This window comes from Gobius niger (genome assembly GCF_951799975.1).
Source record: "Gobius niger genome assembly, chromosome: 10".
Taxonomy (NCBI): Eukaryota; Metazoa; Chordata; class Actinopteri; order Gobiiformes; family Gobiidae; genus Gobius; species Gobius niger.
The window spans coordinates 4,959,670-4,974,120 of NC_136861.1; the positions used below are offsets into that span (position 1 = coordinate 4,959,670).

Below are 14,451 nucleotides of genomic sequence, written 5' to 3' on the forward strand. Positions count from 1 at the left end.
CGCGGCCCCTCAGTGTTCCCACATGTTCGGTCAGTGAGTTCACTCTCGTGTGTGCAGGATACGTCCAGGGCATGAGCGACCTGCTGGCTCCTCTGCTGTTCGTCACTCAGAACGAGGTGGAGTCTTTCTGGTGTCTCACTGGCTTCATGGAGCTCGTGGTGAGACTGTTTTGCCTTTGTATATTCTTCAAAAATAATAAGAACAAGTAGAAAACCTGTTAAGGGGAGACACGACAGGCAAAACTAATTTTTTTCAGTTTTCAGGTTTTGGGCCAAATTGGTCTCTGAACATATAAGCTTTCACCCGGAAACAGAAAATATGCCTAATCTTCACAATAACATGTTTAAATATTGCGCTGATTCAATGTTCCCCCATAGACTTATATGGGAGAACGCAATTTCAAGGGCCTTTTTCTTAAAACACATTTTTCTGTCATTGTGGCGACACTATGTCCACGTCAGTCGGACCTAAAGACTTCACATTTTCCAGCCTTGGACTGAACAATATTTGGAAGATTTTTTCAGAGGGATTTTTTATTATTTATTCCCTAAACTCCATTTATTGAGTTTTGAATGTCAAAAAATAAGGCGAAAATTACATTTTTACAAAATTTTCCACTAAAAAACAGCTTATTTTAAAACTAAACAACAAATCCAAAATCCGCTCTGAAAAAGCCTTGGCAACGCATTCATCAATAAAATGAAACCATAAATTTGAATGTAGCTCTATCCATTATTATTCAGATTTCGTCGCAGAAAAGATGGGAAATTTGGGGCATTTTTATGCATAAAACACCTTGTTCTTATATGAAAAGATAAAATGACAGAAAACTTGCCATGTATTTTTTTCTCACATTTATGCCAGTTAATCTACAGCAAGTTTCAAATTGATATCTGTAAATATACATTTTCTCCCCTATTCACCTGCAGTGTCTCACCGTCGTGCTCTGTCTTTTCAGCATCAGAACTTCGAGGAGTCCCAGGAGGCCATGAAGAAGCAGCTGCTCCAGCTCAGTCTGCTGCTGCGGGCGCTCGACCCCGAGCTCTGCGACTTCCTCGGTCCGTCTGTCGCTTTATCAAAGATAATTAGTAGGGATCAGTGTTAATTTCGTCGACTAAAATATTTAGTCTTAATTTTAGTCAAAGTGATATTTTTGACGACTAAAATTGGACAAAAACTAAATTAAAAGTTTCTCATGAGACGAAAACTATGACTAAAATGTCCAGATATTTTAGTCGACTAAAATAAGAAAAGGAGAGACTAAAATCATCCAAACTTCTATTGAGCGTCTGAAAGAGCCTCAGATCATGTAAATTCTTTGCCAAAGGATCAGCTCTGAGCTTTATCATGTGGAGCAGCTCCATGAAGCAGAGGAACAAGATTAAATATGATTATAATGAATATTATCAATGCAAAGTCGTCTTAAATTTAGTCGACTAAATTTACTTGCAATTTTAGTCGACTAAAACTAGACTAAAATTGAAGATATTTTTTTGACTAAAACTAGACTAAAATCGAATTACATTTTCGTCAAAAGACTAAGACTAAAACTAAATTAAAATATGTTGTCAAAATTAACACAGGTAGGGACGCACCGATACCACTATCGGATATCGGGCCGATACCACATGCTTGTACTCATACTCGTACTCCACCACCACAGGAGCAGCTCCACTGAGGAGAGAAAACAATAACAAACTGGAGAATAGTTTAGTGTAAATCCAATATTCCGCATAGAGCTGACTTTATTACAGACGACACTCCCTAAACCAGAGTCTGTGCTGGATTTAACCAGAGCTAATGTTGTTAGTGCTGCAGCGTTTACAACATACAGGCTAATGATGCTAATGTTGCTAATCTAGCCGCTAACGCGCGGCTAACAGCTCTGGCGATTCTGTCTCTATTTTTTGCTCAGGGGTTTATTCATCTGAAAAACTAACCCAACGACTAAAAAGTCCAAAACAAATCCAAAATAAAGAAATACAACATGTTTATATTGAGCGAAATGAGCTGCAATAAAACAATGAAAATGCTGAAGATACTGGATAAGTTACTATAAACACACGAGAAAATCCACACGGAGCTGAAGTAAGAAAAGAGACCATTTATCTGCAGTAATAAGTCACATCTCAATGCTATTGTTAAATACAAATACATAAATGAATAAAGCACAAGCATTGAGGAGCTTTAGGACATGGGCTGTTCTGTCTGTGATGGACAGAGGAATGAAAATGTAAATAAATAAAATGGCATCTGTACAATTCTAATATAACTGCTCTTAAAAGTGTCGCCGACTTTACTTAAGGAAATGTAAATGAGTAAATTAACTAATTACAAACCAATCTGCTGTGAAGAAGTCAGTCTGTTGAAGAAAATGCTTGTACTCGTATCAGTATTCGGTATCGGAAAGTACTTAAATCAAAGTACTCGTATCGGTTTTGGAAACAGTGGTATCGGTGCCTCCTTAATCATTAGACGAGCATGAGTTCATGTGTGACCTCTGTGCAGACTCCCAGGACAGCGGCTCGCTCTGCTTCTGTTTCCGATGGCTCCTGATCTGGTTCAAGAGAGAGTTCTCCTTCGAAGACATCCTCACGCTGTGGGAGGTCAGTGCTGATCTTTAGGAGGGTTTACAACAATATATTATCACACAAATCAGACGTTAAATACCTCTTAAAGGAACAGGCCACCGTTCTGACACACTGAGATCTGTTCTTACCTGAGCTTAGACGAGTTCATGCGTATCTGTCTGGTCTTTGTGCGTGCCCTCAGTCATGGCAAACAACCAAATATGTTTTTAGTGTTTAGCCTCTGCAAATATATTCCTACAGCTCCAAATGTGGTGAAGTGAGAAGTGACCACATGCGGACAGCGGACCCTCATGTGTGTTTGTGTGTGTGCAGGTCATGTGGACGCGTCTGCCCTGTGAGAACTTCCATCTGCTGGTGGCCTGCTCCATCCTGGATTCTCAGAGAGGAGAGCTCATCGGCTCCGACCACGACTTCAACACCATCCTCAAAGTCAGTCCTGGTTCAGCCAATAACAGCCCAGTCACATGGCCCTTCAGTAGAGCTCAGATCGGGCCCAAAACATCAAGCCTGACCCGACCCAAGCAATTAACTTGAATTGACGGCTCGAGCCCGGAAAGAACCCAATGTAATGATTATTTATTTAATGCACGGCCGGTCATTTCAGCAGCACTGAGAGAAGCGCGCCATGTGTGGTACGTGCACGCAGCAGCGTTACGCACAAACCTGGGCAGGCGAAGAAGTTTGCACGTCTCTCCTCTTTCCATCTCTCTCTCCTCCTCCTCCTCGTTCATAAACATCACGCTGCATTTGCAAAAGCTCCTTTTACTTACGAACAGGAACCAAACTGCTGATTTATCCAAGTTAAACGCTGTCCGGAGAGAAAGAGTGAACAGTGATGTTCTCTGTGTAGCGCTGGTATCAAAGGTGCCTGGCCACGCTTCTGCAACGCTGCAGGAATAGGTCTAATCATATTTTGTATCCAATAGCCTATAGCTTAGAGTTTTATTTGAGATTATAATGACAGTAATAAAAATTGTAAAAAATAAAAAAATCTTGAAGCCCGACCATAGACTGTAAAAATAATGGACGTCTTCTGCTCACTCCTCCCCGTTTACCATAATGACCACGGCCTTGGGGAATTCATGGCGGATTTACAGACTCCCCCTCCCCAGCTCTGACGAAGCATGTTCCTAAAAAGGGCATAAGGGCGGGATCTTCACTGTAGACTCGGCACTTGCGTGACGTGTAGCTCGCGCAGCTCCAATGCTAACAGTCCGAGCCTCATTAAGTATGAGATTTCTAAAATTCTTCTCACTAAACCAGCCTGGTTTCTTAATTGTGACAAACCCAGCGTTATCTCAGGAGGAAGATCGAGCCTAGTCTAGTGTTGAAAAAATTGAAACCAGGCGTTAAAGTTGTTTTTAACGTGTCTAAACTCCAACACTTTTCAATGGAGGACTAGTGGCGATATGGAGGTACTACAGCAATGGCGGAGCAATGGCGGCCCCCAGTGTCGTGGTCATAAAGCAGAGCAGCCAGCGGCCATTGAGTCCGACCCAAACCCGAGTGTCATGCGTGATATCTCGGCCCCGGGTCGGGCCTAAAATCTTCTAAAACCCTCTACCCTTCGGGGCATCAAGAGCTTTTCTCAAATGATGTCAGGTGTGAGTGCACGTTTAGGGCATTTATCAAGGCAGGTGCTAAACAGCGAGTGCAAACGGAAAAATAAAATAAGATATAAAAGTAAGATATGCCGTGTTGTGAACGTGCTGCACCAATTCATCATTTGAAATATCTTGTATTATAGAATTAAGACCTTAGATCTGACGTGTAGATGAGAAGCGGCTGCGAGAGTAAGAAATGCAGAATGACTCTTTATAAAGACCCTCCTTATTCGTCTGTTGTTTCATTATAATCAGGTTCAATCTGAGTTTTTCTTAAAGAGGGGGTGTTATGCTTTTTTCAGTCACATAGCACCAGTCTATATCACACTACAATGACGACCAAACCTTCTGTTGGTCTGTAAATGCAGTAAATTAGAATAACTGCCTTGTATAAAATGTCTCTCTCAAAATGGCTGCAGTGAATGTCTTGAAATAGGCCTCTGTCTCTTTAAGAACCTCTGAGCCTTTCCGACACGCCCCCTCCACACGCTGTCTGTGGCATCAGTGGGGAGGGGGTTCTGCTGAGGAGCAGTGGTTGGTTACTCGGCTGGTGACGAAAGCTCGGAGGCGTCTCCAGGAGGTGGGGGCGTTCCTAGGAGGACTCAGCCAAACCTATCCCTAAAATGGCCGCCATCAGAGTTTTTACAGATTACTCAAAAATACGTGAATGTGCCAAGGCAACACTTCAGGCATGTTTTTAATGAGGGAATGACATAACAACATGATGGAAAGCTTGAAAAAGTCAATTTTGCATAATACCCCCCCTTTAACATTTTGAAGTTCAGCATGTTAGCATCATGGGAGAGTATTTCTTGTTTTGTTTTATGGTTTTCTCTGTTTTAAGTGAAGGTATCCATGTGGTTCTAACGTTGAAGTGATTTGTTCCAGCACATAAACGAGCTGACCATGAAGCTGGACCTGCACAGCGTCATCTGTGGAGCAGAAGCCATTTACCTCCAGCTCGCCGCATGCAAGGTACTTCTCCCGTCCATAGGGGGCGCCACAGTCAACCAAAATTCTCAGTTTTTTAGCTTTGATGGAAAATTTTGAAGCCGTGATTAAAATAAAGAGCTGCTGTTTTTCTGTGAAGGTGCACCTGAACTGAGCACATTTTCTCCAGTTCGGCTTTACCCAAATCTAAAAGCCTCTTGACTGGAGAGCAACAGTGTAATTGTTTAACTTTGTCTTCGGTTGTCGGCGGGTTTTTGTCACATTGTTGAGGTGTTTTTGTCGTGTATGCGTCTATTTTTGTCGCTCTTTAGTCTCTTTTTTGTTGCATGTTCTTCCTCATTTTCAACACTGATGCTTTTTTTTCAAGCTTTTAGATTTGGGTAAAGCCAAACTGGAGAAAATGCGCTCGGTTCAGGTGGGGGGTAAGACCCGCTGTAGAGCCGACTACAAGGCTTGTTCTAAACATCTAAATATGACTTTTACTCCACATTTTCTTTCGTAAGTCTTTTCTGATATTAACCCCTTAACTCCCACCTGAACCGAGCACATTTTCTCCAGCTTTACCCCAATCCAAAAGCTTCTGGAAAAAAGGTGTGAAAATAGCAACAAAACTGAGACGAAAACAATGATGAAAATGTGAAAAAAGTGACAAAAAAGTGACAAAAAATGGACGAAAAATGTACAAAAAATGTACAAAAAAATGACAAATATGGACAAAAAATTAACAAAAAAGTGAAAAAAAAAATACGAAAAATTGAGGAAAAATGGACGAAAAATGGACGAAAAAGTGACAAAAAATTGATGAAAAAGTGACAAAAAATGGACGAAAAAGTGATAAGAATTTGACAAAAAAATTTGAATAATTTGACGAAAAAGTGACAAAAAATCGACAAAAAAAATCGAAAAAGTGATGATGTGAGGAAAAAGATCAATTTAGTTTTGTAGGTCTTAGCTTTCAAATGAGGTGTTACACTGGGCTACAGGATTTGGGTAAAGCTGAACTGGAGAAAATGCTCTCGGTTCAGGCGGGAGTTAAGACATTTATATGGTTAGTCTGGTGTTATAAGTGATTTGCCTCAGGTGCTCTGTGGAGCGGGTCACACTGTTTTTAATGCAGGCTAGCTGATACCATAGACATGCACTAGCCTTGCATTAGCCTAGCGCCACGAAACTCTTCAAACATAAGAACTGCATGAATTAAAAATATATATATATATATCTCCAGAAATCAGCGACACTCTGGATAACTAGGAAATGAGGCCCTATGTCAAAAATCCTGAAATATCCCTTTAATCATCAAATTATTCTTTTCCATCACACAATGAAGGCTTACTTTAAATATTTTATGGAGACACAAATGATTATAATTTGGTGCTTAAATCCCTGTGACCGTGTGTGTTTCCTGAAGGATTTGCCGGTGAAGGTGCAGGAGGTTCTGGGTTTGTGCGTCCCGGCCCCGAGCTCCGACAGCAGCCCCGACTCGGAGGGCAGCGAGGGCGAGCGCCTCCTGCAGGACGCCCCCCCCACCACGCCCCAGAGCAACCACTCATAACCACCGGGACGACCCCCAGATAGACAGAAGAACCTGACGCTCCAGATACATGTACAGAAGAACCTGACGCTCCACATACATGTACAGAAGAACCTGAGGCTCCCAGATACATGTACAGAAGAACCTGAGGCTCTCAGATACATGTACAGAAGAACCTGAGGCTCCCAGATACATGTACAGAAGAACCTGAGGCTCTCAGATACATGTACAGAAGAACCTGAGGCTCCCAGATACATGTACAGAAGAACCTGAGGCTCCCAGATACATGTACAGAAGAACCTGAGGCTCTCAGATACATGTACAGAAGAACCTGAGGCTCTCAGATACATGTACAGAAGAACCTGAGGCTCCCAGATACATGTACAGAAGAACCTGAGGCTCCCAGATACATGTACAGAAGAACCTGAGGCTCCCAGATACATGTACAGAAGAACCTGAGGCTCTCAGATACATGTACAGAAGAACCTGAGGCTCCCAGATACATGTACAGAAGAACCTGAGGCTCTCAGATACATGTACAGAAGAACCTGAGGCTCCCAGATACATGTACAGAAGAACCTGAGGCTCTCAGATACATGTACAGAAGAACCTGAGGCTCTCAGATACATGTACAGAAGAACCTGACGCTCCAGGACCAGCCCTAACCCTCAGAAAACACTCACTAAAAACACGAGACGCTGCAGGTGAAAACATCCTTTAGTCTCACTGTGATCGTTTCACATTTAAATAACTTATTCAAAAACTAAACAAGATCCAAAATCCCTCTGAACCTTTGTAACTAAATAAAACTATAAACCCGGCTCTGCCCAGTATTTAGATTTGTCGCTCAAAATACACTGCAAAAAGAAATCTGGAATAAGTCATTTTGTCGTTCATTCGGGTTAGCCTTAATGCTGAGTAACTTGTTTACCTTAATAAATCCTCTCCGTCGTTCTTCTGGGGGTGATACAAGTGTTAATGGGATCATTGGGAGGGTCTTTCATCGCCCCCTGGTGTCTCTGGCCAGAAAACCACAATTGCAACTTTCCCTGCACCGGGTCGGAGTCACCAATACACACTAAAGGAATCACGAAGAAGCAGCTAACCGGCTAACGGGCAAAGCTAGCTGCGGGCTAGCGCCACTTTAAACAGTATTTACCAGAGATGGGAGACTCGAGACTTAACTTGGACTTGAGGCCAATGACTCTCAGTGACTCGCTGTGACTTTACAGTTATTATTTATTTGAGTGAAACTGTCGAAAGATCAGGATTCATTGTGTAAAAGCGGCGCATCTTTGTTTACATATGATTATTAGCCACATGCGTGTTCGGTTTCCGGACACAGCACTTCTTATCAATACAGCGCGAAAAGGCAGGAGGAAATACGACGTCGAAATACGTGCATTATTTTCTAAAGACAGTGAAGAGGAGGAGATTTACGGACAGGCAAACGTTTGAAACAATGGGCTGAACCTACAGCGCAGACGGAGCCTCCAGAACCACCATGTTAGAGCTGATTAAACCGGAATCTTAGGGATTTTCGATGTTTTTATTCGTTCACACAAAGTTTACAGCATTTTTTAACCCCATTGTCAAAAAACACTCCAAAAAAGAGCCTTGAAATAACCATACATTCATATTTTTTTCTGCTTCTTTTTCCAAAAATCTTAAGTGTCTTTTGAGCCGTGGCCCCACGAGGGTCTATGTCTTGTTCAATAAAAATACAATGTTTTATAAGATACTAAAGTGGTCTCGGAGCCGGACCACTTTAGTACCACTGATGTAAAACATTGGCATTTGCACAAAATGGTTCTTTCTTTAGGCTACAATGGTGAGGTTCGGCCCTCAGTGTTTTGGCAATGATGAAAATCGTCCCTCTGTGACGCAAACTTGCCGAGCCCTGATGTAGGGGGAGGAAAATACTTCATTTTAACATTCTTAAACTCCATATCGTCCCTTTAAGTTATACTTTATTAACCCCTGTAGGGAAATTCGTCCCATCCTCAATAACACTGGTACTCAAATCAAAGACTTATTTCAACAAAACTCCACTTATTTCATTTGACTTTTTGCAGTGTGTCAGTCATTTTGTCCATTTTTACTCATAAAATGCCTTATTTTTATATGAAAACATAAAAAACCTGCAGTACATTCCCCCCTCATATTAATGTCAGTGACCCAGCAGAAGTTTCACAGTGATTTCTCCACAGTTGTTCTTTTTTCACCGGCAGCGTCTCGCCTTAAAGAAACTTGCAATACGTTTATATTTATGAATTGATTTTAAGTCAAAGTGACGGTTCTTTCCTGTGAATGAGTTTCACTGTGATGTAAAAAAAAAAAGGACCCGTCGCTTTGGCATTTGAGAATTACATTTTTTTTTTTTTTTAAAGTTCTCAAAATGGCGTCTGCCGTCCAGGCTAAAAGAAAAGTGACACTAACTTCCTGTGTGCTCGTAACTGTTTCCTGTCCCTGGGTTAATCACGTACAAATAAAAAGAAGCGGGATCCGAACGTCCGCCCACAGTTAGCAAGTTGGCTACTTTTTTATCATGTATTTCTCCTATAGCCGTTAGCATTAGCCGCAAACGTTTATTTAGTTTTTAATCTAGTTCTAAGGTTCTAAGTAGAGATGCGCCGATCCAGCTTTTTTGCTGCCGATACTGGGATTTGAGTGTCTGCCGATATCCGATATTTACCGATACCAACTTTCTTACCTGAACGGATCCCATTTTCTCCAGTTTGGCTTTACCCTAATCAAAAAGCTTCTTGGGGAAAAAAGCACCAAAATAGCCACAAAAAGTGAAGAAAACAAGAATGTAAACGCTACAAAATGTGACAAAAATTCAACAAAAATGTGACAAAAACTCAACAAAAAAGTGACAAAAATTCAACAAAAATGTAACAAAAATGTGACAAAAATTAAACAAAAATGTGACAAAAATGGAAAAAAAAGAAAAGAAAAAAAACATAGAAAAGGTGACACAACACAGCAATAACACGAGGAAAAAGATCAGTTTTGTGGGTCTTAGCTTTCAAATGAGGTGTTACACAGGCCTATATAACAGCTGAAGAGGACAGAATGCATTTGGTTCAGGCGGGTGGGAAGAAGTTAAAAGCGTTTCTCTCTCTTTCTCTGAGTGAAACATTTAATTGACTCTTTTCTCCATTTTAAGATCAATAGTATTTTATTGTCATGATGTTACAGATCAAGCTTTCGTTAGCATTAGCGTTAGCTCCTGCTAGCTTTAGCGTACTGATGCGGTTAGCTTCCTCTGGTTCTGCTCTTTAAAATGATACAATGCATGCCCATATATTTAGGTGGTAAAAGTTATGTTTTGAGCCAAAGCTGGTATCTGTTCAGTATAGGATATTTTTATACCCGATATCAAGGCCCCAGGGTGCTGAGGGTGCTGCAGCACCCCCTGGTGGATAGTTTGCGAACTGCAGGCAATATTAATAAGTAGGAAACATGCACAGAAAAAGCATTTTTGGGGTAAATTTTGTCCCTCAGCACCTCGTAATTAACCTCTACCTGCCTAAACCAAATGCCTACTGTCCTCTTTGGCTGTTATATAGGCCTGTGTAACACCTCATTTGAGGCTAAGACCCACAAAACTGATCTTTTTCCTCGCATTGTTGCTGTGTTGTGTCACCTTTTTAATGTCTTTTTTTTTTCTTTTTTGTCAAATTTTTGTCTTTTTTTTTGTTGAGTTTTGTCACAATTTTGTTGAATTTTTGTTGAGTTTTTGTCATTTTTTTGTTGAATTTTTGTCACATTTTTGTTGAATTTTTGTAATTTTTTTGTTGAATTTTTGTCACATTTTGTTGAATTTTTGTCACATTTTTGTTGAATTTTTGTAATTTTTTTGTTGAATTTTTGTCACATTTTTGTTGAATTTTTGCCATTTTTTTGTTGAGTTTTTGTCACTTTTTTGCTGCGTTTACATCCTTGTTTTCTTCTCATTTTTTTGTGGCTGTTTCGGTGCTTTTTTCCCCAAGAAGCTTTTTGATTGGGGTAAAGCCAAACTGGAGAAAATGGGATCCGTTCAGGTGGGTTAAAATATCTTCCCACGGCTCTGCCCGATATCGTATTTTTTCCAGTATCGGCTCCGATATCCAACACCAGTATCGGATCGGTGCATCCCTAGTCCTAAGCAGTGGTCAGTGTTGAGATTTTACCCTCTTTTTTCCCTTGACATCTTAGTTTAAATGTCAGAGTATAAAAAAGACTAAACTTATCCTGTACGATGCCTTTTGAAGTTGAAGAAACGATTACGAGAACACGGAAAGTAAAAAAAAAAAGAAATACGTTTGAAAATGTGGTTGTTCCTTCTGTTTTAACTGGTGTGGATTTATTCATCGGTTTCTGTGTGACCCACGACTCTTCTCCTGAACCTGAACCTAAGTGCAATCGCTAATATCGTATACTGTACGTGAGGAGACTTAACACGGGACTGTATGACTGTTGTTCCCCGCAGACGCAGCCGGGGGGCGCCGTGGACACGTTCCCCCTCATATCTAGGGCTGGGTACTTAAACTAATGAAGGTCTCGAAGCAAAATACTGTGTCTTTAGATCCAAGTTTTGATGCTGTTGGTCGAGGGGCGGCGTTAAAGGGGTCACCTGGTTTTTCATTTTTTTTCCCCCATTGTTTGTCTCATTTACATGTTTTTTCCCCCTCATTTTTGCACATTTTTTATGAATATTATTTTCCCCTTTTGCCCCAATTTGTTTCCCATTTACATTTTTTTCCCCACAGTTTTTCCTGTCATTTTTTTAACACTAATATTTTCTTGATTTTTCCACCAATTTATTCCCTGTTTTAAATTTTTCTCAATTTTTTTGCCCAATTTTTCCCCTCATTTTTTCTCACTAATTTGTTCCACTCCTCTCCATTTCCTCAACACTTTATTCCCCACTTCTTCCCTATTTTTCCCCATTTGATCCAATTTTTTTGCCCAATATTTGCCTAATTTTTCCCATTTTTTAAATTTATTTTGACACATTTTTTTTTCTTATTTTTGCCCCAATTTTTGGCAAATTTTCCCCCTCATTTTTTTCACATTTTTAATTAATATTATTTTCCATATTTGGCCCATTTTATTTCCCATTTTATTTATTTTTCCCTCAATTATTCCTGTTATTTTTTGAACGCTAATATTTTCTTGATTTTTCCTCCGATTTATTCCCTATTTTAATTTTTTTGCCCAATTTTTTCCTCTTTTTTTTTTGCACCTATTTCTCGTTTTCCCAATTTTTCCCCTCATTTTTTCTTACTAATTTGTTCCACTCCTCTCCATTTTCTCAACAAATTTATTCCCCACTTCCCAATTTTTTTGCCCAATATTTTTCCCTTTTTTAATTTATTTTGACATATTTTTTTTCTTATTTTTGCCCCATTTTTTGGCCAATTTCCCCTCTCATTTTTTGCACATTTTTAATTAATATAATTTTCAATTTTTGCCCCAATTTATTTCCCTTTTTTTTTTCTTATTTTTGCCAGTTGTTCCTGTCATTTTCAAATACTAATATTTTCTTTTTTTCCCCACATTTTTTCCCAATATTTCCAACAATTTATTTCCTATTTTTCCCAATTTTTTTGGCCCAATCTTTGCCTCATTTTTTGCTTATTTTTGCACCTATTTTTTCCATTTTCCTAACACTTTATTCCCCACTTCTTGCCTATTTTTCCCATTTGATCCAATTTTTTTGCCCAATATTTGCCTCATTTTTCCCAATTTTTTTAAATTTTGAAATATATTTTTTTCTTATTTTCCCCCTCATTTTTTTCCACATTTTTCCTTAATATTATTTTTCATATTTGCCCCAATTTATTTCCCATTTTATTTTATTTTTTCTTTTTTTTGCCAATTACCAATTGGAATTTTCAAATACTAATATTTTCTTTATTTCCCCAAATTTATTTCCTATTTCTCCCAATTTCTTTTGCCCAGTCTTTGCCTCATTTTGTTCTTATTTTTGCACCTATTTTTTCCATTTTCCCAACACTTTATTCCCCACTTCTTCCCTATTTTTCCCATTTTATTGTTATCATTTTTTTGGCTCATTGTTCGCCCAATTTACTTATTTGTTTCTTATTTTTGCCCATTATTTTTTCTCATTCTTTAATACTAATATTTTCCTTTTCTCCCCATTCGTTCCCTTATTTCCCACCAATGTTTTCCTCCGTTTTTCCCTTGTTTTTGCCAGTTTCTCCCAAAATGATCCATTTTCCACACGTCTCTTGACACTCGAGATTAAACCTGTACATTTTCTTCACACATTCATGTATTTTGCTTCTATATGACAAATACACAGATATCGGTATCGGTATCGGCTCTGGTATCGTCTCTCAGCGATCCCCTGCTCGTTTCCCTGAATGTAAACTCCTGTTTTCGTGTCTCTCCTGAGAATAGACTTTCTCTCTGAGCGCCTCGGGGCGGCTGTGGCTCCCGTGGCCGTTATTTAAAGTCTTTTATCGTCGTTTGTTTTGTCGTCGCCGACGGTGACGGTTTGAAAAAGGGAAAATGAAGTGGCTGTTGGATTTTACGCTGCCATTCCTCCTATGCAAAACTCTGTGCATGCTTTTCATTCCTGTGACGTTTTAAAGTTTGTATGAAGAAGCTTTTCACTTTTCACCCGCCGCCTGAATAAACGCCTCAGATCAAGCTCCGCCTCCGTCTGTTCTTCTGTCTGAGAGAAACGCCGCTGCATCAGTGAGAAAAAACAGAGTTCATTTCATTGACTGAAATATTTAGTCTTAACTTTAGTCAAAGTGTTATTTTTGACGACTAAAATTAATTTAAAAGTTTCTCATGAGACTAAAACTATGACTAAAATGTCCAGATATTTTAGTCGACGAAAATAAGACTAAATAAAAATGAAGAGGAGAGACAAAAATCATCCAAACTTCTACTGACCGTCTGAAAAAGCCTCAGATCATGTAAATCCTCTCTTAAAGGAACAGGCCACCGTTTTTACATACTGAGATATGTTCTTACCTGAGCTTAGATGAGTTCTTTAGGACCTGTCTGATCTTCCCCCGTGCCTTCAGTCACGTAAACACAGCGCAGACGGCGTTAGCATTTAGCCTCTGCCTCTCTCCACTATAGCTCCAAAACAGGTCAAGATAGAAGCTACCAAGCTCTTCCACGTTTTCTCTATTTAAATATGGTTACGTGAAGTGTTCCACTACAAAGTATAATTACACAAAATGAAACAATGTGGATTTTCTAAGCGGATAAAAGGGGGAACTATATTGTAAGGCGTAATAATACCAGGAGTAATTTGGCATCTGCGCAGTAAAGTGAAGATTACTGCGCGGATTTCGAACTACTGACTGAAGGCACGGGTGAAGATCAGACAGGTCCTAAAAAACTCGTCAAAGCTAAGGTAAGAACATATCTCAGTATCTAAAAACGGTGGCCTATTCCTTTAAAGGATCAGCTCTGAGCTCCATGAAGCAGAGGAACAAGATTAAATACGATTATAATCCATCCATTTTCTTCCACTTTTCCATTTCCGGGTCGTGGGAGCAGCTGTTGGAGCAAATCACATGGCACCAGCCCCTATGGCTCCTCCTGCAGGTGGTGGGTCCACAGAAGGACGGCCTCATGGTTCTAACTGGGCCTGTTGGTCTCTCATAAGGAGCTTCTGACCCGCTCTTTGTCTGACCCGTCACCTCTAGGTTCTAGGCACCTCTGTTTGCCCTGGGAGACCCTACAGGAGCACGAAGCCCCCGACAACAGAGCTCCAGGATCATTCGGGCTCAAACCC

The 14,451-nt window shown here is 40.0% G+C and overlaps 1 protein-coding gene across 1 annotated transcript; it reads left to right on the forward strand.

Moving 5' to 3' along the window:
• Positions 1-62: 62 nt before the first annotated feature.
• tbc1d17 (TBC1 domain family, member 17) lies at positions 63-6,760 on the forward strand. Its single transcript, XM_079564605.1, has 6 exons — positions 63-158; positions 959-1,058; positions 2,509-2,606; positions 2,904-3,020; positions 5,084-5,170; positions 6,555-6,760. The coding sequence occupies exons 1-6, from the start codon at positions 72-74 to the stop codon at positions 6,696-6,698; spliced, it is 633 nt and encodes a 210-aa protein (XP_079420731.1). The 5' UTR covers positions 63-71; the 3' UTR covers positions 6,699-6,760.
• The last annotated feature ends 7,691 nt before the right edge of the window (positions 6,761-14,451 follow it).

Coding starts and splice junctions, on each gene's coding strand:
- tbc1d17 (XM_079564605.1), top strand. CDS start 72: ATGAGCGACCTGCTGGCTCCTCTGCTGTTCGTCACTCAGAACGAGGTG. Junction 159..958: donor CTGGCTTCATGGAGCTCGTG/GTGAGACTGTTT, acceptor CTGTCTTTTCAG/CATCAGAACTTCGAGGAGTC. Junction 1,059..2,508: donor CGAGCTCTGCGACTTCCTCG/GTCCGTCTGTCG, acceptor ACCTCTGTGCAG/ACTCCCAGGACAGCGGCTCG.